This window comes from Muntiacus reevesi, chromosome 9, assembly GCF_963930625.1.
Source record: "Muntiacus reevesi chromosome 9, mMunRee1.1, whole genome shotgun sequence".
Taxonomy (NCBI): domain Eukaryota; kingdom Metazoa; phylum Chordata; class Mammalia; order Artiodactyla; family Cervidae; genus Muntiacus; species Muntiacus reevesi.
The window spans coordinates 52,052,667-52,078,466 of NC_089257.1; the positions used below are offsets into that span (position 1 = coordinate 52,052,667).

The window sequence follows — 25,800 nt, forward strand, 5'->3', positions numbered from 1 at the left end:
ATGGATAAAGAGACTAATTAGCATAAGACTGTAAGTTAAATACACGTGATAAAATTTCTAAGGAAACCACTAAAATAATAAGACAGAGCATATAACCTCCCTACTTTTAATAAGGAGAAAATGAAATGAGAGGGAATAGAAAACCTTAATCTAAGAGACAAGGGTGAAAGGGGGACTTAAAGAATCAGAAAAATAGAGTAACAAAAAGTTCAAAGTAAGCTGATACAAGTGAATCCAAGTATATTTGTAAACCCAATCAATGTAAATTGGCTTTATCCTTTTAAAAGATTGTCAGACTAGATAACAAAAAATCTTTCTATATGCTGTTTACTAGACATAGTCTTTAATATATAAGGATACAGAGGGGTTGAAAGAAAAAAATGGAGATAATCATATCTACTAGACAATACTAATTAAAAGAAAGCTGGGGTAACTATTTTAATATGAAATAGACTAAGGAGAAAAGCATTGTTGTGGAGAGCCTCTACATTATTAATGAGACTAACATTACTAGGAAATAAGGACATTTTAAACCTAAAACACTTTTATGCATTTAATGTTACTATATAAAAATTTTAAATGTCGGTCAGAATTACAAGAATTGACAAATCTGCCATTAACATATTTCTTTTAATAACACGTTAAGAAAAAGTTCAAAAACTAGAGAAGAGCTAGGCAATCTAAATGACCAACAACACCTCCAAATGAATATTCTTATTCTTTTCAACTGCATGGAACACTTATAAAATTTGACTCTGTCCATAAAGCCTGAACAAGTTATACAGACCAAATTCTTTGACCATGATACAGTAAAACAAAAACTTTTTTAAACTAACCCTCTCCATGTTTTTGGAAACAAAAATATGATAATTTAGGAATTGTTCATACTGGAAGGAGGAGTTTACGTATTCTAATTCCTTGAAGGGTGGTTACATTAATATAGTGTGATATATGTGGCGACGGTGTTTGTTAGGATATTTAACAATTCTAACAATTCTGAATGACAACCATTCAGAATACTTGAGTTTATTCTGCCCTGTTTTGGTATTTGAGAACTTTTTGAATACTGTTTCATTGTTTTCTGTAAATAACCTCTGCAAAAGCCTATTTGGATGCTAACTTCAAAAACAACGGAAAGATTTACAATGTAATCCTACCTGAGAAAATTTTCTAAATAGCATCCTATTTCAAAATCATGCCTACTACTTTATGACAAGTTAAACTAATGATGAACAATTTTCAGAACTATAAAACATGAGAGAAACAATTTCCTGGAAGAATAAAAATTTGGTAATGGAAAATTTTCATAGAACTAGCTGAAATTAGCTGAATAAAGGGAAAAAAACAAGAAGACTTTAAAAAGAAATTATCTATAAATTCTTAGTAACACTGAATGAAGTTATTTAACTGTAGGACTATTTGAGTAGATCGCTTAAATTTTAAGGGTTGAATATTTTTAAAATAATATGAAGGGTAGAAACAGTAGAAGAGACTCAAAGAAATCTATCTTAAAATGTCATAAAATTGAAATAAGTGACATAAGCTTACAAGATAGGGACAGTAATGTTTTATGTTATTTGTATGCCTAGAGAATACTAAAAACTCAAAAAATAATAAAGGAATTTGGTAAGATGACTATGTTCAAGAAGAAAATTTGTAAGACAATAACTTTTATTTTTACCAGTAATAATCAGTTGGTAATACATACACACACACACACACAGGATGTTTACTGCAACTTTATTACAAATGGGGAAAAAGTGGAATATAACCTGACTCTGTATCTACAGGGGAATGATTGAATAAGATCTGTTATATATTGGGTTGGCCAAAAAAAATTTGTTCAGATTTTTCCATAACCCATTTTCTACTGGGCAATTTTGTCTTTAAAGAATTACTCAAGGGGCATTTGACTTGGATAAGCTACAACTACTGAAAAATAAGATAATGTAAGCTATACGGGGACCACTGATGTATGGTGAAGTTTCATTCGTTTGTACGGCATGCCTAAAAAATGAGGAGAAAAGACATTTTAAACATACTTAAGAAAGTCCTGTCAATCCTCCAGTGAGTTGCGGAGAGTGGATTAGGTGAATCCAATAGCAGACAACATATTTCCCATTAAGGAATCCAAAATTGTTCCTTAAGATAGAAATATAAAATTTACATGAATAAAATAAATAGACTTTTTTTTTTGCCTTTAAGTATTAAGGGGTTATATCGTTGCATACCTGAACCAATGATTTTAAAACATACCAGGATAAGTACCACTCAAAGAGAAAAAAAACCTTCAATTAAACTATTACCTGATGCTTTCTTATGACTTGGAATGTTTATGTTCTACTTTTTTAAATTGCTAATGTAGGCTTTCTTTAAATTTATTGAAGTATAGTTGATTTACAATGTTGTGTTAATTTCTGCTACACAGCATCTTGTAGGCTTACTGAGACATGGAAGTGACCACACTGTGAAGAGTTATGACCAAGTTCCTCCACATAGAAGCAGTGGTAACTCTTCCATCTGGCTGTCAGCAGTTGTAGGATGCCATCAGTTTTAAGATAGCCTGATTTCAGGGATGTTAAAATGTGAAAGGATGTGTGCATTAGAATTGATTAAATAGGACACATCAAATTAGTTATCTTCCAAGTGGGTTTAAAAGGAAAGAAGGTTCTTAAGATATAAATATGATTCATATTGTACTACACGACAAGAGCGTTCAAAACTCCTTGAATTAGGACTTGACCACTGGCCAGGGGAAGCATAGAAGGCTTTCCAGTCGGGGCACAGGCATGTCCTTGGAGAAGAAGGCAGATGTGAAAAAAAGAGGGTAAACCCCAGATATGAGGGAAGAGAGATCAAATGTGATAAGCTGGGTTAAATGCCCACCTATGGTCCTGGATTCCCTGGAGAAGGGAAAGGCTACCCACTCCAGTATTCCAGCCTGGAGAATTCCATGGACTGTATATGATAGTCCACGGGGTCACAAAGAGTCAGACACAACGGGGTGGCTTTCACTCACTCACTCATGGTCCTGAGGCCTTATCATTTTGGGGTTTCAAGACACAATCCCTAGGTCTTCACACTACATACTAGCACCACAGTGCCACCATCAGCTGAGGAAGGAACAGCAGCAACCCTTTCTTCCTAGGTGCTCAGTATGTATTTGGTGAGTGAGTGAATGAGTGAAGGTGTGAGGGCATGGCTTAGGGTGGTGTGTAGCAAAGCTAATAGCTGTTCTCTTTCCCTTGTCGCCCCAGAGAAACTCGAGAGTGAGAAGCTGAACGTCGCCGAGGTCACCCAGTCAGAGATTGCCCAGAAGCAAAAGCTGCAGACTGTCCTGGAGAAGATCAACGAAACTCTGAAACTTCCTCCTCGGAGCATCAAGTGGAATGTAGACAGTGAGTCTTATGAAGGGAAATGGGGATTGTTACAGGACACCTATGGGGTTTCCCCAGGAGGTTGCATCATAAGCTGGGTGGGTGCAAACCCATCTGAGCGAGATGTGCCTTTCCTTAGAATGCAAGCTCATCACCCTCATCCAAAGGAAGCTGAGGAAAACCACAACATGTCAAAATCTAGTGTGCTTTTTCTATAAAAGGTGTTCTGTAGAAACCTCATGTAGATTGTTGGGAAAGAAACTCCTGTTCATTGAGCTACTTCTGAGTCCCAGCACAACCTTTTGAGAAAGCTGTCTCCAGCTTCTCAAGGTTGTGGGAAGCGGAGATCCCTAGTTTGAGCAGCTGAGAAGCGGGGAGCAGGGACTTGGCTCTGTCCCAATGCCCACCCTCTTCCTCTCACCCCCTTACTGTCCAGAGGGAGCAAAGATATGGTTGAGAGCATAGGTACTGAAATAAGATTTTAAGATTCAGGTTTTCATGCAAGTGTAGCTCAAGGATCTCAGAGATTTTAAACCGTTCATTCTCTTGCTGCCTCCAGGGCCCGGCTGTCTAATATGGACCTAATCGAGTCCATATCAGTCAACATGAGATCAATAGATTTGAGCAAATCCAGTAGCAACAACACGTTTTCCTATCAGGAGCCCAACATTGTTTTGTTCTGTGATAGAATAAAAATGTGCATTTAGATGAATAAAATGACTTAGATTGTAGGTTTTGCCTTTTAAGTATTAAGGGATTGAGTATTATATCTTCCTGCATCTGACATAGACAACTTTGAATTTTTTTTTCTAATTTGTATTTATTTATTTTTGGCTGCCCTGGGCCTCTGTTGCTGTACACGAGCCGTCTCTACACGCGGCGTGCGGGCTTCTCGTGGCGGTGGCTTCCCTTGTTGCAGAGCACAGGCTCTGGGCGCCGGGCTTCAGTAGTTCCGGGGCGTGGGCTCTAGAGTGCAGCCTCAGTAGTCGTGGTTCATGGACTTAGTTGCTCCACAGGATGTGGGATCCTCCCAGGCCAACGATCAAACCCATGTCCCTTGCACTGCAGCCTGACTCTTAACCTCTGGACCACCAGGGAGGTCCTGATGCATACTGCTTAAAACGGACCTTTCCGCCCCACCCCACCCCAAAACACCACCGTTTAGACCTGAGAAAGTAAAGGGAATCTTCACCTCTCCAAGTCAAAGACACAGTAGCTGCCACTGGCAATCTCTTCTGCAGGTTCTAAACACCCGACATTGGCAGAGAGACGCCAAGTGCCTCCTTCAGCATAATTACACGTTCGCTTGCAGGCGTGATAAGCTGCCTGGAGCAGCACAGAGCACTGGGAACAAGGCACCCTCTGCCGAGCAGAGGGGACACCGAGGGAGGGAGGGGGGGAGGCCGTGGCTGTGAGCCCCGGAGGCCACCCCGGGACCCAGGAATGCTAATCATGTTCAGTGGGGGAGGGAAAGGGAGCTGATCACTAGTTTGGGTAATGTATCTGCATTCTGGAAATCCATAATAGTAATAAGCATTAAAGTCCTCTGATGGTGACTGCTGGTCAGTTTTGTTTGATCCTATTTCCCGCTCTTTGAATATGGACCATCTCTATAAACCTCTCCAAAACAAAACACCTTTTACCTCTTTTTTTTTTTTAATTGAAGTATAGTTGATTTGTTAGTTGCTCAGTCATGTCCGACTCTTTGCAACCCCATGGACTGTAGCCCAGGCTGTAGACTGTAGACCAGGCTCCTCTGTCCGTGGAATTCTCCAGGCCAGAATACTAGAGGGAGTTGCTATTCCCTTCTCCAGGGGATCTTCTCATCCCAGGGATTGAACCCAGGTCTCCTGCATTGCAGGCAATTTCTTTACCATCTGAGCCACCAGGGAAGGAGTAAAACACTGGGGAAGCCCTCTGGAGCTCTCTTTTCTTTTTTATTGAAACATAATTGGTTTACAGTGTTGTGTTAATCTCTGCAGTACAGCAAGGTGATTCAGTTATACATACATATATATATATATATATATATATATATATACACACACACACATTCTTTTAAAAATTATTTTTCATTATGATTTATCACAGGATATTGACTATAGTTTCCTGTCCTACTATAGTAGGACCTTGTTTCAAAACTCCTTTTTGTGTATCATGGAATCCAACTTGGGAATAGGAAAGATGGAATTGTTTTGTTTCATTTGTTTTTAGGCAACAGAAATTTGTTTGCTCCCAGTTTTGGAGGCCACAAGTCTGAGACCAAGGGGTGGGTTTCTTGGTTCTTTCTGAGAGGTGCAAGGGGAGGATCTGTTACAGGCCTCTCTCCTGAGCTCACAGAGGGCTGATTTTCTACTACATTTCTTCACATCACCTTCTTTCTATGCATATCTCTGTGTCCAAATTTTCTCTTTTGATAAGGACACTTGTCATGTTGGATTAGGGACTCCCCCTACTCCAGCATGACCTCATCTTAACTAATCACATCTGCAATGATTTTACAAATAAGGTCACATTCAGGGGGACTGGAGGCTAAGACTCCAGTGGGTTTTCATTTCCTTCTCCAGGATGAATTTGAGGCTGGAGTGAGCAAATCAACCCTTAACATCTGGCCAGCCCCCGACCTACCTCCCTGTCCGCAAATGTATTTGATGCTGTCTCAGCCTCTCTCCTTGTCATCCATACACTGGCCTCATTTAAATAGGGCACAATATTCCCACCTTTCTAGAACCCTTTCTGGAAGATATTTTCTTGATCTGAAACATTCCTCATTTCATCTTCCCCATCCCCAAACCATTTTGCCTGGCTTAAGATTGGAATTTTTTAAAGCCACATCAGAACCCTTGTCTTCAATGGCTTTGAATGATTTGTTGTGGGTTCGCATTCACTTTCATTTCTTATAGAGAAATGTCTACAAGTAAAATAATCACATCTATTACCACTCTCATCTAGCTGTTTTCATTTTTTTGCCATTACTATCCACATCAATGCATAGTTTTTCATATTTTTACTTGATGAAGGCATGTACAAACTCATTTTGTTATCCTCTCTTAATATTACATCATACACATCTTCTATATTCGCATGTGGTCTTTGTAGTTATAATTTTTGATAGCTGCTCTATTTCCTGGGTTAGGTATCCCATGGTTAACTTAAACCCTGTGTTGACACTGATCTTTTTTAGAATGTTTTCCAGCTTATTGCTAATATCAGATAGTGCCGAGTTAAATGTTAGGTTGTGACTCTGCTTCTCTTGAATTATTCTCATCAGATAGCTTTCCAGAACCGAGAGGAATTACTAGGTCAGAGGGAATAATTATCTCAGGAACCAGCTCCCTGTGATACCTCGGGGCTTCAGGCAACAGTGGTTTCTGTGATAAGGAATGTGGCGGGCATGACTCCCAGGGCAGACTCTAACCCCTCCTCTCTCAGTTATCTTCCCTGGCTCTTTCTGAGGACATTGTGTCATCTTTCCACTCAGGATCAAGGTGACAGGGACAGCACTGAGTTTCCAAGGTCCTTGATCCAGGGTTTTAGGGGATTCTTCCTTTTTTTTTTTTTAATTCACAATAATAATTTTTATTATTGAAAATTTAGAAAATACAGTTAAAAGACGCTTAAATAACATCTAACATATTTAACATATTTATAGTGCTGTATGCCTGTACTTATCTAAACACTTTACATATTTTGAGCCTTGCAATCATTATTCAGCCATCTGAGGTAAGGATTCTACTGTCCCCATTTTACAGATGGGAAAGGGAAGGCATAGACAGGTTAAGAAACAATGAATGTAAGCTTCCCAAGGGCAAGGATTTTTGCCCCTTTACTATTATGTCCCTAAAGCCTGGGAAAATGATTGGCAATACTGATCACAATACTGTTTGCTAAAAGAGTGTCACTGTCCAAGGTCACATGGTGGGTGAGCGATGGAGCCAGGAGTGAGACCCAGAAAGTCTGGCTGCAGAGCCTGTGTACTGAGCCCACACATACTGCCCCCCGAGCCGTCCATCAGATACAAGCACTGTCAGCCTTTTGATGTTCCTTTGGGCTGTGTGTGTGTTTGTAAGAATTAAATACATCAATAAATGAATAAAATGTGTGCATATGCTTTTCATATAAAATATATTTTTATGAAGATGAGATCAACCTGTATATACTGCTTACAAAATGTTTATCTTTACAGATCATTGTATATCCTTCTATATGTCACTTTTAAAAATATAATATAGATTAGGTATATCATAATTTACTTAACTAATGATAGATTTTAAGATTTTTTTCCATTTTCTCACTAATATCAGTACAGCCTGAGGAGTTCTGTCTGCTCGTAGATAATAATTACTTCTTTAGGATAAAAATCCAGTAGTGGTACTTTAGAGCCAAAGGATATGTACATTTTAAGGTCCTAACACATACTGTCAAATTGCCTCCTCCCAAATTGCACCAATTTCTGTTTCCACCACAATTCATGTTTGGAGGACTGTTTCTCACTCAGCAGCACCCTTGAGACAGTTTCCCAGTCGTGGAGCGACCCTCTTGGCACAGCGGCTGCAGGGCCCAGTTTATACGGCAGTCTCGGCTGCTCAGCCCTGCTGCCGTTCTGCACGTCTCCACCCTGACTTGAGCACAGGAGCACGGTGGCCCTGCATTCTGCCCGGCATCAGGGAGAAGACACCAGGAGATGTGCCGAGAGATAACATGATGAGAGTGCCCAGATACACAGAGGTTGTCAGAAGCTTTCCTAATTGGAAAGATAACATGCCTATTCTAAAGAAACATTTGAAGCAGGAAAAAAGAATCTTTCAGCTATAGCATTTTGTTTTTTCCACTTTCCAAGGCTTGGCAACAAGTACATGTGTGTATGTGTGTATTTGTGTACATATGTGTATGTGTGTGTATTTATATACATGTATGTATGTGTATATGTACAAATATATGTGTATCTATATGCATAAATCCATAAATGTATATATTTACCTTATTTCTAGTTCCCTTTAATATTCTTAATATTTACATCTACTCTGTCTTAACAATGATTTTCAATGCATGCAAACTGTCTCATCTTGTGGATGTTCTACAATTTATTAAAGCAGTGACTATTAAACCATGTTTGTCCCAACCTTGGGATTTGCGAGGAAAAAGTCAAGCATCACCAAGGAGAAGGGAAGCAGTGCTGTAGTTAGGATAACAGGACCAGAGCAGCTATACTCCTTCATATCACTTTTGCCTGATGACTTTTGGAACAAAGAATGTCTCTGCTTACTTTTTTTTAAAAAATTGAAGTTAGACTGCTTGTCTAAACCATCCTCTTACATTTGGATATGCATTTCCAGATTTTTTTAAAGTGATAATATACTATATGATAATCAACCATTATGGTTTATCACAAGATATTGAATACAGTTACCTGTGCTATACAGTAAGACCTTGTTTACCCATTCTGTATATAATACTTTGCATCTGCTAACCCTAAACTCCTAATCCATCCCTTCCTCACCCACCCTTCTCCTTGGCAACCACAAGTCTGTTCTCTATGTCTGTGAATCTGTTTTGTAGATAAGTTTATTTGTGTCATATTTTAGATTCTACATATAAGTGATATCATGTGATATTTTGTCTTTCTCTGTCAGGCTTACTTCCCTTACTATGATCATCTTTAGGTCCATCCAAATGGCATTATTTCATTCTTTTTAATGGCTGAGTAGTATTCTATTGTGTAAATATACAACATCTTTTTTTTTCCCCCAAACTTTAAACTTAATTTTGTATTGGGATATAGACAATTAACAATGTTGTAATATCAAGTAAACAGCGAAGGGACTCAGGAATACATAGACCTGTATCCCTTCTCCCCCAAACCTCCTCATATGCAGGCCGGCCCATAACATTGAGTAGAGTTCCAAGTGCTATACAACCGGTGCTTGTTGGTTGTCCATTTTGAATATAGCAGTGTGTGCATGACCTTCCCAAACTTCCTAACTGTCCCTTCCCTCTGGCCACCACAAGTTCATTTTCGAAGTCTGTGAGTCTCTTTCTGTTTTGTAAGTTTATTTGTATCATTTCTTTTTAGATTCCACATTTAAAGGATGTCATATGATATTTCTCCTTCTCTGACTTACTTCACTCTGTATGACACTCTCTACGTCTATCCATGTTGTTGCAAATGGCGTTGTTTCATTCTTTTTAATGGCTGAGTAATATTCCATTTATTTATTACCACATCTTCTTTGTCCATACCTCTGTTGATTATACCACATCTTTATCTGTTCATCTTTCCATGGACATTTAGGTGGTTTTCATGTCTTGGCTATTGTAAATAGTCTGCTATGAGCATAAGGGTGCAGGTATCCTTTTGAATTATGATTTTGTCCAGATATATGCCCAGGAGTGGGATTGCTGGCTCATATGCTAACTCTTATCTTTTGAGGAACTTCTGCACTGTTTTCCATGGTAGCTACACCAATTTACATTTCCACCAACAAGATAGGAGGATTCCCTTTCTCCATGCCCTCTCCAGCATTTATTATTTAACATAGCATGTATGTGATGTGAGAGAGAGAGAAAAAAAGAGAAACTTTGTAATTTTTTCTCTTGAAAGTATACCCAGAAAGACAGAGCACTCATTGGAAGAGTCTGACATCCGTATGGTGCCTACAACATAGCTCTACTTTGCTTACGAGACAGTCAAGGTAGCATACAACATCACCAGAGTGTGAGAACAAAATTTCCGACCGCAGCTTTTCCAGGATTATGAAAAAGGGTAGAGGTAGCAAATGTCCTTACAACCCTCAGTGACAGGACTGATGTGGTCAGCTCTGATGTGGTCAGAAGAGCAAACCCAGATTCTGCCTTTGTGCATCATGTCAGTGGGTCCGTCCCATGCCAGGTGCCCTTTTTTGAAAGGGTGAGTGGGTCACACTGGGTCTTATTTGTGATGTGCGGTCTCTCTAGTTGCTGCATGGGCTTAGCTGCCTCATAGCACATGGGATCTTTGTTCCCTGATCAGGGATCAAACCCGTGTCACCTGCATTGGCAGATGAATTCTTTACCACTGGACCACCAGGGAAGCCCCCAGGTGCCTTTTTTAAAGCTATAAATGTTGGGGGATTCTTAGTTGACAAAGCCAAAAGCCTCAAGATGAAAACTCCCCCTGGAAGGCCATGAGTTAGGAGCAGGAGCAGTTCATCTGCTGTTTAGTGGTAGTATTGAGTTGCTATTCATCATAGTCAGTGGAAAACCTTCTTGGAAGCAGCAGGGATAACAGAAAACTCTAATGAGTTCCCAAGAATGGTCTGAATCATTTCATTTTCTTGGTGATTTCCCAAAGCTTCTGTTAGAGCAGATTTATTGATCGCAGGGCAGACAGAATGACACCCTAATAATGGACCCAGTTCACACTCACTAACTACACAAAATAGACGTTTCTTGTTCCTTCCTTAAATGCCCCTGTAATTAGACCCATAAGGCTGTTAGGACTGTGAAGGCAGGTCAAGTATCCGGGGACTTTCTCCTTTCATGAAGGACAGGGGAAAAAGTTGACATGGTTTAGTTGCCTGGATGCCAGGCATTTTCTCGTAAGTGATAATAAAACATCAACCATTCCTAGGCATTGCTATGTGCTAGGAGCTTTGCCTATGTTATGTCTGGAAATTCTTACCACCTGCATTTCTTCAAAGGTATTGTTATCCTCATGTGTGAGGTTGAGCAGATTGAGCCTCAGGGGCCTTGAATGCCTTACCCAAGGCCATGTACTCAGTAAGTGAATGGTAGTTTGTCAAGTCAGAACTCAAGCTCCAGTTGGCCTGACCCTGTGTGCCCATTACATCACAGCCTTTTTCTCCTCTCATCTCAGAAAACTACAACTCAGTAGTTTCCCAGCCTTTTCTGGCATACACAGCTTAACATCCAGCACATAGCTCAGCTATAGAAGGCACCTGGGGCCTGAACATCCGCTCCCAGCTATGACCCAAAGGCATTGCCTGAACTGACCATGCATGGCATTCAAGAGAGCAACAAAATCCTTGGATATCTCTCGTGCCTTCCTCGGGGGGTCTTAAAGCTCTGGACGAAGGAAGGCACCCAGTGTCCTGACTCAGTGTTCGCTGATTGAGGGCCTGCTTTGTGTAGAGCCTTGGAACAAGAGTAGTGATGATAACCTATAGAGTTCACCATCAGATGGGAAGGGTGAGGGGTACAGCAGACATGCGTGTGGTTATCGGCATAGAGTGAACAAGAACATGGAGGTGGTGCAGCGCTGATCTGAGCTCAGGCTTCAGCTGTTGTCAGGGTCCCAATCAGTGGCGAAGCACTGCGTTGCAATCCAGCAATAACATGATCTAAAAAGTAAATCCATGGGATCTGGCTGAGAACCGAGGGGGCCCAGGGTGAGGCCTACTATGACTAAGGGTGTCCCCTGACCCACAGGGGTGGGATGAAAGGGGCATTGATTGTGGATCAAAGTGAATCAGGATGCTGGGTGAGGGGTCACTGAACCCATATTTCTTTCCCATTTTGTGTACAAGCATTTAATTGTGCACGTAGCTGAAGATGAGCTTTGATGGCCATGAACGGCCTCACAAGACCAGGACACAGACTCCATTAGCCCCATGTGGTACTGCTATGTTTTGAATATCTGTTTATATCTGCCTAGAACCTAGAAGAAGATTCTCTGATTTATAAATTATCTTTTATTTCAGCGGTTCATGCCAAGAGTCTGGTAGCCATCTTGCATCTGCTAGTTGCTCTGTCCCAGTATTTCCGGGCACCAATCCGACTCCCAGACCATGTTTCCATCCAAGTGGTTGTGGTCCAGGTAAGTCAGAAGCCACTACAAACATCGGTGCCCTTAAAGGGTGCAGGGGCTGAGCTCCCGTGTGAGCTCAGGCACACTGGGAAGCTTGCTAGGCGGACTGAATGAATGCTGAGCGTGCCTGGGTGTGCTGTGTGTTGGGAGGCATGTCTGAGCTTTCTGATGCATGTGGGCTTATCTCCGATATATGTACAAAAAGGGTAGAAGAGCGTGTGCTTGTGTCTGGGACAGCCTTATGTGGGGCGTGTGCCTGGGGTTTACAGGCTTTCTTAAGGAAGGTGCCTGGGTATTATATATATGAGGGAGGGGGTGTATATATTTGTGAGGTCTGTGTAGTAGGATTAGGAGAACATATCCCTGTGTGTGTTTGTGTATGTCCTGCAAGCCATGGAGAGTCATTTTTTGGTTAAACAACCAATGCACAGTTATTGAGAAGAGAGGTATCTGTGCATGTGAGGGCACGTGTGCGTGTGCACACATGTGTGTTTGAGAGAGACCCTGACAGGCCGTGCCCATGTTGAGGGCACTGCTGCTTTTCACTTGCCCAGAGAAGCACAGCTGTGGTATCAAGTCATCTTGTGCCGATTATTATGTGGAATTTCCATTCACACACGGCTCTGTCCTTTCCACAATAAGGGGATGCTCTCTCCCCATAACTATCTCATTCTGCTCCTAACCCCATTAGATACTCAAATTCAATTTTATTTTCCAACTTTATGCTGTTGAGAAAAAGGTCGTCATTTTGTTGGCTTCTGTTCTTTTCCAAATAAACATGCTGCAAGGGAGAACATCCCTAATGAACAACTCCCTGGTTATTCAAGGTTATCCAGGGTTCTGTCTGGCGGCTCTGCCATCCCTTGGTGAAGAAGAGCCTAGAGGGTGAGTAGGCTTTGCTTGAGAAGCCAGGCCAGGCCAGCTTCTTGGACAAAAGGTCTTTGGGCCAGGCTTTCAGGGATCAGAAGTGAACCAGAGGAAAGGCAACATGGGGGTGCCACTCAGCCGTGCCCTAATGAAAAAGTATTTTTTCCAATGCCTTCTGGGTACTTAACTTGCTAAAGATCAAGAGGGTATAATAGGAATATGACACCTTGGCCCTGCTTACCCAGACACAGGACTACCTAAACAGCGGAGAGGGCTATCAGAGGCCCCATGTCAACGCAAACGTGTGTGGTTCAGCCAGTGCAGCTGGCTGAAAGGGACTAATGGCCTCTCTTACTGGGCTCTCAACTGTGTCAAGCATGGCATGAAGGATTTTATGGATACGTGGCCAGCCCAGAGCCTTCTGGTATATGCATCTTCCTAGTGAATCCAGGCCATCTCTATCGTGTCATTTTTTTTTACCAATCAATAAAGTGTGAATGCATTTTATTATATTTTTTAAAACTATGATTCAGGATTTGTGAGGATGGGGGTGAAACAGTGGTCACTGCAGGCCCATGTCTCATGCCTTATTTTGAGCTCAATTATAGGCCATCAGAAGTCTGTCGCTGGTTTAATTTCTCCTGCAGGCAGTTTTGTTAGCATGAGAGAGAAAGGAGGACGTGTTGCATAAAATGGCATCAAGGCATGTCAGATTTTATGGGGTGTTTTGCTTTATCAAGTTAAACAGGCAGAGAAGCATGACTCAGAAATAGTTATAAGATGCTGACTGAACTAGAGGGTTAGTTCTTTAGGGAACAAATAGTGGATTGAAGTGAATCAGGATGCTATGTGAGGGGGCACTGAACCCAGAATTCTTTTCCGTTCTATGTACAAGCATTTATTAATTCTGTCTGTTGTTGGAGATGAGGTTTGATGTCTGTGAATGGCCTTATTAGTCCTATGTGAAAATTTTTACATATGTTGAAGCTGAATTTGGAGAGAGTCCTGGTTTATCCTCACTGGATCTTTTTTAAATGGTATTTTACATTTTCTTCTTCCTTTTTTGCTTTGATAGTTCATTCTTCTTAATCTAATCCAGATACAGTCATGGCCTTTATCCAGCTCTACCTTTTCTTCTGTAAAAGGATTTTGTAAGGATGCTAGTTTCTGTGGCTGTTGGGAATGCCAAGAAAAGGTTGTGAAAGTTGGGGCAGGAGGGTCAGAAGGCGGATTTTAGCTAAGACACTAAAGCTCGGAGGCTCCTTCTTGACATACCTTGGCCTTTGTGGAAGATGGATTTGCTCTGACAACCTCTTGCCACGCCCAGACTATCTTCCAAGTGTCTGATAACTGATTGAGTAGGGATCTGATGAATGCATCTCTCTCCTCACCTTCATCAGAAGGTCTCCCTGAACCCCAGCACTGCTTATCAGCTCACATGCCCACGTAAACCAGCACTCAGCTGACTAACAGTAGGGACTTCCCTTGGTCCACTGGCAGAGACTGTGCTCCCAAAGCAGGGGACCCAGGTTTGATCCCAGGTCAGGGAAGTAGATCCTGCATGCTGCAACTAAGACCAGGTGTAGCCAAATAAGTTAATTTTTTAAAAGTTGACTAGCAGCAGCCTCTGCCTGTCTGAACAGCATTCTGATCGTGCCTGTGCTCTCCTGACTGCCTTTTTGCTGGGGCCATCCCTCCCACTAGAGTGGTCTCTCATCTGTGTCCAGCCCAGTCCTAGGCTGACCCTCCCAGCTGAAAGCACTTGTTCTGGTCCTGCTCTCAGTATTTCCTCTCTGGAGGGAGTGACCATGTAATTGCTTAGCCACCACACGTTTGAGAGGGAAAGAGGATCCTACTCTAATAATTGAGCTGGGCCCTGAGGCATAAACCAGGGGCTTGTTTGGGGGAAAACCTTCTTGCTTACCTGTTCATCTACCCCATTTTACTCTTAAGTTCCTCAAGGTCCGAAACTGTCATAAGTCCAACAGAGGGGCTTGTATGTAGAAGGCACTGATTAATGAAACAGAGAAGAAAGAGGATAAGTTGATGGGAGGGAGTAGACAGATGATGGGTAGATGGGTGGGTGGATGGACAGGCAGATGGATGAGTAGATGAGTGGATGGACTGACAAACTGCTTACCCTTTTCTCAGAGCATAAGCTAGTTACCTAAGGACTGTACTACTTACTTAAAAGCTCCCCTAGTTAAACACTTTTTAAAAACTCTCCTGATTTCTCCAAGTTGGCTTCAGTTCCTCCACCCCAGCCCCCCTACCCGCCAGTAAAACGTGTTTCTCTGCTTCCCCCTGTGGCCCCAGCCGGAGGGCAGACACGCCCTGGCCTTCATCTCCACTGGTGTACTGTGGATTTCTCCAGGAGGCAGTGTGCTTCCAGCAGAAGGTCTTCCAATAAAGAAAGAAAAAAGTCGCCATCCAAGAAACAGCCGACTTGTTTGGAATAAACACTAATTGCACTTAAGTATGAATGGTACAGTCCAGTCCCAGGAAACCAGGGGCCTTCTTTCACTTCTAGCAGTATCTCATCGCTGGATTCATTTCTTAAATGCCAGTAACTTTCTCAGTATCAGGAATGTTAATCAGTTTTTTGTATTTTTCTAAAGCATATTTTTCTCTTCTCCTCCCAACCCTCTCCCCACCCCACCCCCGTTTTCAGAAACGAGAAGGAATCCTCCAGTCTCGGCAAATCCAAGAGGAAATAACTGGTAACACAGAGTATGTCAACACCATTGTTGCCAGCGATTCTGTAATGGAACACAGATGTTTCTCCGAAATTCATCCATTTGCTGATATTTAGTTTTCATTTATTGGGATTGCAAGAGGGATTAGACTTCAGCCAATGATTATAGTTTAGCCTTTTCCGTGCATTCAAAACATGCCTCTCAATGCTTAAGGTACAAACTTGGGTGGGGAAGTGGGGAGAGGGAATTAGCCGTGATTGAAAAATTCTAAGTTTGTGGCACTCCAGGAAAAAGTGTGCCCAAAAAAGCCAACCAGCATGAAATCGTCATGCCATAAACATGGGGTTGAATTTAAATTGTTAACCTTCAAAAGGACATTTTTCTTCCTTTTCTGAATCTGATTTATATGGTCACGTGCCATGACCCAGAAAGTCCCTCTCTGCCTTAGAGTGGTGGATTATTATTTTTTTTATTTACATTCACAGAAGCTGGAATATCCGAATATGTAAGAGGTGTGTCATAAGAAAGATAAGTTTTGTTCTCAAGCACAAAGAGCAGGATGGTGTGTGGTGGTCTGAGATCACTAGGCAGGCCTGAGCCTGGCCACATGCAAAACCAGGCAAAATTTGTTTGTATCTTCTCCTGCTCCCCCAGTTTTCCTATATAATCCTTTGAACAAGAAGAGCCAGTGGAAAGGGCAGGGGTGCTTGAAGCACTGATTACAGCCCCTAAAACCTCACAACCCAAAGATGAAGGAGAAAGCCATCCTTGGTTTACTTGACTTGAATACTAAGTTCATTATTCTTCCTAGTACACGACCTGTAAGTCATTGCTTAATAAGTGATAGATATACAGTTAGAATAAACATAATAAAAATTGAGAAAAAAATGTATTGAGCATTTAGTATATACTAGAAATTATACTAAAATATTTGTATATATTAAATCTTGTAATGCTCAGAACATCTGATTGAGTTGTTTACCGTGTTATCTTCATTTTAAGAGTAAGCAACCTGGAGCCCAGAGAGGTTTGGTAGCTTGCCCAAGGTCCCACAGCAAGCACACAGCTCTGAAAGGCTTAAACCTAAGTGGTCTGTTGCTAATGCTTGTGCTCTTACTATGCTGCATCACTGCTGTGAATACGGTTCCAGTTCCTGCCCTCTTTGAGAAAATCTGTTCTAGGTCAATGGCAGGTACACTTTGGTGGGTATCACAGGATGGACAGGAGAGAGCCAAACCTACCTTCCCAAGCCAATGCCTTCAGCATACTGGGCAGTGAAATGCCATATTGGGATGGTCCCTAAGCCCTGCTCCTAAAACATGGTTGGGGATCCTGAATCTCTAAATCCAATATTCTTTCTCAACTGTAAGCAATAGTATGAGTTTATTTAAAGCAAGAAGTAAAGTTAAAGCAAGTCCTTTCAGCACCACTTATACCAGGCTTTGTGTGAACCCCAGTATATCTGTAAAGCAAAGGGGGAAAAGAAGTGGTAATGTGGTAAAGACCGCCCACAGTTGGAGACTTGGTGCAGAATAAGATGCCGAGGAAGGAAGCTTTGGGGGATCTGCAGCCAAAGGTGAGGAGAGAAGGGTCACACTGTTTTTTCTCTTCTTCCTGCAGGGCTCTTTCTGGAAGGCATGGTGAGTTGCCTAAGATTGTCCTCTGGTGCTGGTGACTGCCAGTGGGGTCTAGTTAATTCTGCAGCAGCTGGAAGAACAGGCACTCAGCTTGCTTCCTGCGTGTCTGTCTGCGCCAGCCTGGTGACAGGGCTGGCTGGTGGGGAGGGAGGGTCTTCCGCTGGTGGGAAGAGGAGAAGGAACCACGGCTGCAGTCCTCCCGCAGGCACTAGACCGTCGACACTGCTGGGCTTCTGCATGGGTCCTGGGCGCTCGCAGGGCAGTCTTGCTCTGCAAATATTGTGGAAGCAGAGCAAGCGATGCGCACAGCAGTTCCCTCCCCACTCTGTCCAGACCTCCTCGAAGCTGCCTCTTTCCTCATCACGCCTCCTACATCTCCCATTTCCCAGAACCTTGGGTTTGTTTCTAAGGTCTCTGAAAGTCCAAGATCACAATTCCCATTCTCAGATTTAATCATCAAGAGTGGGTGGGAGGGTGGGAGAGGCAGCCCAGGACCACAAACCGCCCAGACCTGGGCTCCTCTTGGAGACGCCCCATTCCCAGTGGCAGATCCATCTCCACTCTTTCTTTCTACTATTTATTTTTTATTTATTTATTTGACTGCATCGGGTCTTAATCATAGCATGCAGGATCATTTAGTTGCAGCACGTGGGATATAGTTCCCTATTCAGGGATCGAACCCAGGCCCTTTGCACTGGGAGCAGAATCTTAGCCACTAGACCACCAGGGAAGTACCTCCTTCCACTATTTCACCCTTCAGATAAGAGGACCTAGGGGCTGTAGTGAGGAAAATCCCTGTAGAGGGCATGGCTTCACTATTTTCTCTGATTGTATATTCACTGTGCATAATAGTTTAAAATATTCTAATCATGCTAATAATAACTCAGATCAACAGATACTTCAGAGCTTAAGGAGCATGTACTTTCTAAGTCTTTCATCCTCATTACCCACCTAGCGGAGCTTCATGTCCAGTGCACATTTTATAGAAGAGGAAGGCGAGGCTAAAAGGATTGGAGTGACTCAGGATCCCTCAGGAGGGGGAGCTCCCCCTTCTGAGCTGCAGCTCTGTGGCTCCCAGTCTGCCTATCTGCTTTCTACCAGAAAGCCTGTCTGGGTTTTGAAAATTAGGGAGTGAAGTGATTTGATATTTGGATGACATTCTGCTTCCAGAAAGCATCAGAAACACTTTAGAACCATGACTAAATCATGGTATCAAGGAATACAAAATAGTGAAGAAAAATGGCCAGTTCCAAGCCAGACTGCCTGCTAGAGCCCCCCAACCCAGCCTAAAGACAGTCGATGTAGAGGATGGACTCATGCTTACACACACACTGGGGAAAGGCCCCCAAGATAAGAATCAACCCCAAACCTCTGCCCAAGCCCAGTTTCCCGAGTTCGCAGCACGGTTCACCCCCCAGAGAATTCCCACCTGGAGGTGACCACTGGTCTGCAGAGGCTGGTGCCTGGGACCTGCGGTGGCACTAGCTCTGGGCTCTATTTGCTTTCTCTTTTTTTCAGAACGTGATGCCTTTGACACCTTGTTCGACCACGCACCAGACAAGCTCAACGTGGTGAAAAAGGTGGGAAAGAGATGCCTGAGAGGGAGGGCGGGAGGGAGGAAGGGGAGTGAGATGTCAAAATACATCAGGAAAACCCACCCCCAGCAGCTTGCAAGCTTTCTGAAACTGGTGTCATGTCCAGATGACCACAAACACAGGGCTTTCCTGCTTGATATCCATTTCACCTGTCTTGTTCTCGCTGGACGCCTTATCTAGTTTCTTTCTTCTCCCATTCGGATGACAGCACCTCTGGGAGGTTCTGAGGCTAAGGGCCCCTGTCTCCCAAGCACACTGAACCCCCAGCCACCCCTGCTTCTCACACAGACCTCCCTCTGTCTCCCTGGACGCAGACACCTGTACCTCATGGAGGGGGGACTGGAAAGGACCCAATGTGGTCATGTCTCCTCTGGCCCCCCGAGCCTGGGCTCAGGCACTCCAGCTGTCGTTCTGTCCTCTCTCACCCCCTGCTCCTTGCCCAGTCCTGGGCCTGGCTATTTGAGTCATACAGTGCCTGGGACTGCAGATCCTGGGGGCCGTCCTTCCCTGTGGACACAGGAGTTTCACAAGAGCGTCACTGGCTGCGCCGCCTTGGCTGGTCCTCATCCTGTGTCCTCACGGTGGAGTCACGGGGCAGCCTCCAGGGCAAGAGTCTCCCTCTCAAGGCCTGGCTTGTGCTTTTCTTCTAGACACTCATCACTTTCGTGAACAAACACCTGAATAAACTGAACCTGGAGGTCACAGAACTGGAAACCCAGGTGGGTGACAGCCCCGAGTGCAGGGTGGGGGACAAGACCCCCTGGACCGCCACTGTTCCCAGGGCCCCACATTGTCGGGAGGCTTTCCACCCTGACCCTGGAGCTTCTCTGGGGAAGGGAGAGGGAATTCTATTACACTCTGAGGGGTGAACTGCATGAGATTTCTCTGAATTTTTTCCAATTTTTTATTTTGAAAATCTGCAAGAGTATTGTCATGAACCCCTGTGTACTCTTCACCCACATATACCAGTTGTTAGCGTTTGTCCACATTTGGGTTTTTTTTTTTCTCTTTCTACCTTTAAATACTTCAGCATACGTCTCTTAAGAACAAGTACATGCTCTTAGAGAATCACAATACAGTAATCAAATTCAGGCAGTTTTAACATCAGTGCAATGTTAACCTATTTTGGTTGAACCATGTGAAATTGCTGATACTTGACTACTCTTGACATGAGTAGTGTCACGTGGTTCCAAGAAACACAGATGTCCTTGTATTCTCACCTGATACATTTAGTTGTCATGTCTCTTTAGTCTCTCTTTAATAGAGGACAAATCCTCAGCCTGTCTGCCTAACGTTGACATTTTTGAAGAATGCAAGCTATATGGTACATAGAATCTCTCTGTTTTTCTCCCTCATGATTAGAGGTAGGTTATGCATGTTCAAGAACAGTACCACTGAGACAATACTGTGTTCTTCTCAGGTATTTTTGTCCATCAGTTCTGTACCTGGTGGTGGTAACTTTGATCACTTGGCTAAGTTGGCATTCTCCCAGATTTCCCTACTGTAAAGCTCCTCCCCTTTATAATTAATAGCTAATCTATATTAGGAGATACTTTGAGACTATGTAATGTGTCCCATCCCAATCTCCTTTCATTCACAATTAATTTCTAAAGCGTGATTTTCTTTTGAATACATGGGCACCTTCTGTATTTTTAAAGGCCTGCGACTGAGCTCTCCCTGTGTGTGTCTTGACTCTGGAGGCAGCATCATATATGGGAGATGGGGACACTGCAGAAGTAATGATTCCTGGAGAGAACTGGAATGAGCCCTGGGAACTTCCTCTTCACTTTTCATGGGCAGGGAAGGGGGTGTCTGCTGAGCACATGTGGGGCCTGTCTCCAGCTTTCACCACCAAATCATTGGAACTGCAGTCGGGGGTGAGAGCAGCTAGGTCTGTGGCACTCAGAGCTATAAGTAATCCTGACCCTAACACAATGTCCTCCCTCGAGTTGACAGATTGGATTCTTTCATCCTCAACCCATTGCAGCCACAGCCAGAGGAAGGCCCAGCTAACCAATTCCGTAGGAGGGCCTTGATTTTGACACAGATGTTGGGGTCTGCTTCCCATGGTCCACCCCGGGGTGGCCTGGAATGAGTCATGCTCAGGCCCTACCCGCCTGAGTTGAAGGCCAGATGGATGAACACAGGGAGGAAGCCACTCCTAGGTCAAGTTCATGCTCAGGGTTGTTTGCCCATAACCCAGGTTGAGTCACAGGCCCACCATCTAGTCACCCAGCAGAGCTCAGACTCTGGGCCCAGCCCAGATTCCGGGTAATTCAGTCTAGTATTTTAAAAGTTTCCTAAGATGCTTCCAAGAACTTTGACCTCTTGTGAACGCTAGCAACTGTTGTTTATACAAATATTTGATAGCTCTGCCTCCTTTGAAAGGTTCTAGAATATCAGATATGCACCTGACCTGCATATCTTCACTCAGGCCATTTATCTTCCAGACTCACAGCATCTACTTCTTTCACATTCCCCTCATCTCACGGTCCCCCACTGTCCCCACAAAGCCTGCTCAGCACACACGTACCTCCCCTCCCTTGAGTGGAAGGCCTGCACCCCTCTGCTTGGCTTCGGCGCCTGTTGTTCCTCAGACCAGGTCCTCAGCCCGTCGGGCCTCTTCTGTCTTTGATGGAAGGGACCAGCTCTAAGCCTCTTGCCATTGATGGAAGGGACCAGCTCTAAGCCTCTTGCCGTGGCCCTGAGCACACAGTGGTGCTTTGTCAGCAAGAGCCAGGACGTTGTGTCCTGACTGCTTTGTTTTCCAGGATAAAAAAATAGCAATAGCTAATATCTAATATGTGTTAAGTGTTGCCTACATGCCAAGCAGTGTTCTAGACACCGTACATTTTTACCCTTTCCTTCCTACTTGCCCTCCCGAGCTAACTCCTGCTCATCCCTCACGTCTCCATCCAGGCAGCACCTCCTCGGAAGCCTTCCCTGGTGCCTGCCGCGGGATGAGTGACCTCTCCCGCTCTCACGCAGGCCAGCATGTTTCCCTCCCGCAGAGCAGCAGCAGCTGCATGCCCGTCCTCCACAGCAGTCTCCCCGCTGGACCGTGAGTTCCTCCAGGGCCGGAGCCACGCCTGACCCACCTCTGTGCTCCATGTGCCAGATCAGCGCTTGGTACATAGTCGGCGCTCAATAAATACTGGGCCAGTTGAGATCAGGAGCTTGGGCCTCTGTGTGGACCAGCCGGACGTGGGGCAGCAGACCTACCCGCCTCGGGCCACTGTTCGTCACTGCCTGCCAGCAGCCTGCCTGGGGACGTAGCCTTTGGGGGTTGACCTGGAAGCTACTGGGCCCCTGGATGGGCCGGGGCTGGAGGGCCCAGTGCCTTCACCTGGCTCTCTCCTCCAGTTTGCAGATGGGGTGTACCTGGTGCTGCTCATGGGGCTCCTGGAGGGCTACTTCGTGCCGCTCCACAGCTTCTTCCTGACCCCGGACAGCTTCGAACAGAAGGTAAGAGGAGGCCCCAGCCCACATGCCCAACCCAGCTTCCCATACCTGTGCTGGGACCATCTGGGTAAAGGCGGCGGCTTCCTGTCTGCCTAGGGTCTTCAGTGGTTGGAAGGGGGCGGAGGGGGGGCAGCAGCTGAGCTGGGGAGCAGCTACCTACAGCCCCTGAGCATCCCTCCCCTGCACCCTGGTGGGGGCCACAGTCCCGCTTCACCCCTCCCCAGAGGTGACAGGGAAGGTGGCTGCAAAGTGGTCAGACACGAGGCTCCCGCTCAGCCGGGTTCTGATGCCTCTCCTGGGTTGCCACCACCCACCTGCTAGACAACGGGCATTTGGTCCCAAGCAGAAACCTTTCTCTGCTCTTGAATGTCTTTTTTTTCCTAAACTTTATTTTTTAATTTATTTCATTTTGGGCCACACAGGGTCTTCCTTGCTGCTCACAGGCTTTCTCTAGTTGCAGGCGAGCTGGGGCTATTCTTCATGGCGGTGCATGGGCTCCTTACTGTGGTGGCTTCTCTCGTTGTGGAGCACGGGCTCTCGGGCACACAGGCTCAGTAGTTGCGGCTCTCGGGCTTAGTTGCTCCACAACATGTGGAACCTTCCCAGACCAGGGATCAAACTGGTGTCCCCTGCATTGGCAGGCAGATTCTTAACCACTGCGCCACCAGGAAGGTCCTTTTGAAGGTGTCTTACTGTCTGGTCCTTTCCACTGTGAGCACATACATCCCTGAGCTTACAGTTCTGGCAGTGACACAGGAACACAGTAGGCCACGGAGAGAACCTTTAGCTCCTCCGGGAGTGCTTCACCAACAGAGGCTAGGCCTCGTGCACACCCCGTGTGGCAGGCCCGCTTTGGCTGCCTTGTTTCTGCTTCAAAAACCAGCCTCAGTTTAGCTCGGCCCCTGCCCCTCTGGCTACAGTGCTGGTTCTTCCACTTTCCAGGGGCAGGTCCCAGGGAGCCTCAAGGATCCAGGAATGAGTATGCAGCGCCTCACACACTTCATTTCTCTTTCCAGGTCTTGAATGTCTCCTTTGCCTTTGAGCTCATGCAAGACGGAGGATTGGAAAAGCCAAAACCACGGCCAGAAGGTACTTGGCTCTTCCCTGGGTTCGTGGCAAGAGGTCAAGACCTTCCCCTGCACACAGGTTTTCAGAGCATGATTCATGTTTGATACCAGAGGGAAGACTGTCTTCTCTGAAACCTTCTTTGCCAGTTGCAAGGGAAGGTGGGACAGGGTGCAGCTACCCAGTTCTGGGGATCTTTGGTGAGCTGTAGATTGCACAACCATGGGCGAAAAAAAAACAACCTGAAATCCCATGTGTGGGATCATCGGTATAAGGGCCCGTGCAGACATGATGCAGAGCAGAGGTGCTGCTGCAGGAACTGTCCTGGCCTGATTTCCAGGTTCTTCTGACCCTGGACAGGGTGCTGACCTGCCCAAGAGCTATCTCCCAGGTAGGCAAGGGGAAGATGCAGAGGTCATCACAGGCGCTCTGCTCTGAGCATAATTACCTTTTCTGCACTCTGCCAGCTCCAACTCTGCCTAAGGACAAGGCTTGATTTGTCAGGTTTGCATTGCAAAGGTTAAGGCTGAAAAAATGCAAAAGCAGCAAAATGCTCCAGCAGCACTCCCTTGCTTGTGCTTAAAGCAATGTGCGCATTTGGGCGTGTTGGAGGAGATGGTGGAGTTGGGCTAGATTGGAAGGACCAGGTAAGGCTTTTGTATTTTTTTCTTTTATACTGGAGTATACAATGTTGTGTAAGTTTTAGGTGTACAGCAAAGTGATTCAGTAATACATATAATGGATCTATTCTTTTTAAAAATTCTTTGCTCATTTAGATTATTATAGAGTATTGAACAAAGTTCCCTGTGCTATATAGTAGGTCCTTGTTGATTATCTATTTTAAATATAACAGTGTATACATGTCAGTCGCAAACTCCCAATCTATCCCTTCCCCTCTGGTAACCATAAGTTCTCTAAGTCTGTGAGTTTCTTTCTGTTCCGTAGTAACAGATCCTGCGTATAAGCGATATCATATTTGTCTTTGTCTGTCTGACTTACTTCACCTAGTATGATAGTCTCTAGGTCTATCCATGTTGCTGCAAATGGCATTATTTCATTCTTTTTAAAGGCTGAATAATATTTATTGTATATATGTACCACATCTTTATCCATTCATCCGTCAATGGACATTTAAGTTGCCTCCATGTCCCAGATATTGTAAACAGTGCTACAATGAACATTGGAGTGCATGTATCCTTTGAAACCATGTTTTTCTCCAGATATATGCACAAGAGTAGGATTGTTGGATCATATGGGAGCACTGTTTTTAGTTTTTTAAGGAATCTCTGCACTGTTCTCCATAGTGGCTGTATCCATTTACATTCCCACCAATAGTGTAGGAGAGGTCCCGTGTCCCCACACCCTCTGCAGATTTTATTGTTTGTCGACTTTTTGACGGTGGCTATTCTGACTGGTGTGAGGTGAGATCTCATTGTAGTTTTGATTTGCCTTTCTCTGATAATTAGCAATGGTAAGTACCTTTTCACATGCCTCTTGGCCATCTATATGTCTTCTTTAGAGAAGTGTCTATTTAGGCCTGCCAATTTTTTTGTGTGTTGTTTGTTTTTATATTGAGTCACATGGGCTATTTGTAAATTTTGAAGATTAATCCCTTGTTGGTAGCATTGTTTGCAAATATTTCTTCCATTTTGTGGGTTGTCTTTTCATTTTATACATAGTTTCCACTGTTGTGCAAAAGCTTTTGAGTTTAATTAGTTTAGCTGACGATGGTGAAGCAAGTCTTAGAGGGATTTGATGCCAAGGCAGCAAGTTTGGACTTGACTCCATAACAGTAGGAGTCATGGAAGGTTCTTGAGCAGGTGGGTGATGTGATCAGTGCTCTATTCCAGAGAGATGACTTGGAAGGCAGTGTGAAGAACAGATAGTTAAGCGTGGGGCACCATCAGCAGCACTGGGGAACCTAAGAGGAAAAACAAGCTTGAGAGGGGACGTAAGTGCAGCTTTGGAAATCTTGAGGTTTTGACCAAAGAGAACTGGAGTTCAGGCAAAAGAGCAGGGCTGTGGTTATATCATTGCAAGTCTTCCACTTATACACCAAGAGAGAATGGAACAACAGGAAAGCATGTAAAGAAAGGGAAAGGGCTAGAGACAGTATCTTGTGGGAATGCCTTTACTCGTGAGGCTGGAGGACAAAGCAAGAAAACCAGAGGAGAGAGGTCGATTGTGAAGACATTGGTTGGTCCCTGTCTCATGACGCTTTCCAGACCTCAGTAACTATCAAGCTGGCCAGCAAAAGCCAGTTTCTTCGTCCTACTGACCATTGCCTCGTCCTGA

At 44.3% G+C, this 25,800-nt stretch overlaps 1 protein-coding gene across 1 annotated transcript in view; it reads left to right on the top strand.

The window, feature by feature from the left end:
- PARVA (parvin alpha) overlaps nucleotides 1-25,800 on the top strand; it is a 170,956-nt gene that overhangs the window by 120,590 nt on the left and 24,566 nt on the right. The window contains exons 5-12 of the mRNA XM_065944030.1: nucleotides 3,258-3,398; nucleotides 12,077-12,192; nucleotides 15,722-15,780; nucleotides 17,367-17,386; nucleotides 18,902-18,963; nucleotides 19,629-19,697; nucleotides 22,342-22,443; nucleotides 23,457-23,529. Of these exons, the coding sequence (XP_065800102.1) occupies nucleotides 3,258-3,398; nucleotides 12,077-12,192; nucleotides 15,722-15,780; nucleotides 17,367-17,386; nucleotides 18,902-18,963; nucleotides 19,629-19,697; nucleotides 22,342-22,443; nucleotides 23,457-23,529 (642 nt within the window). The remainder of the gene's footprint in view (nucleotides 1-3,257; nucleotides 3,399-12,076; nucleotides 12,193-15,721; nucleotides 15,781-17,366; nucleotides 17,387-18,901; nucleotides 18,964-19,628; nucleotides 19,698-22,341; nucleotides 22,444-23,456; nucleotides 23,530-25,800) is intronic.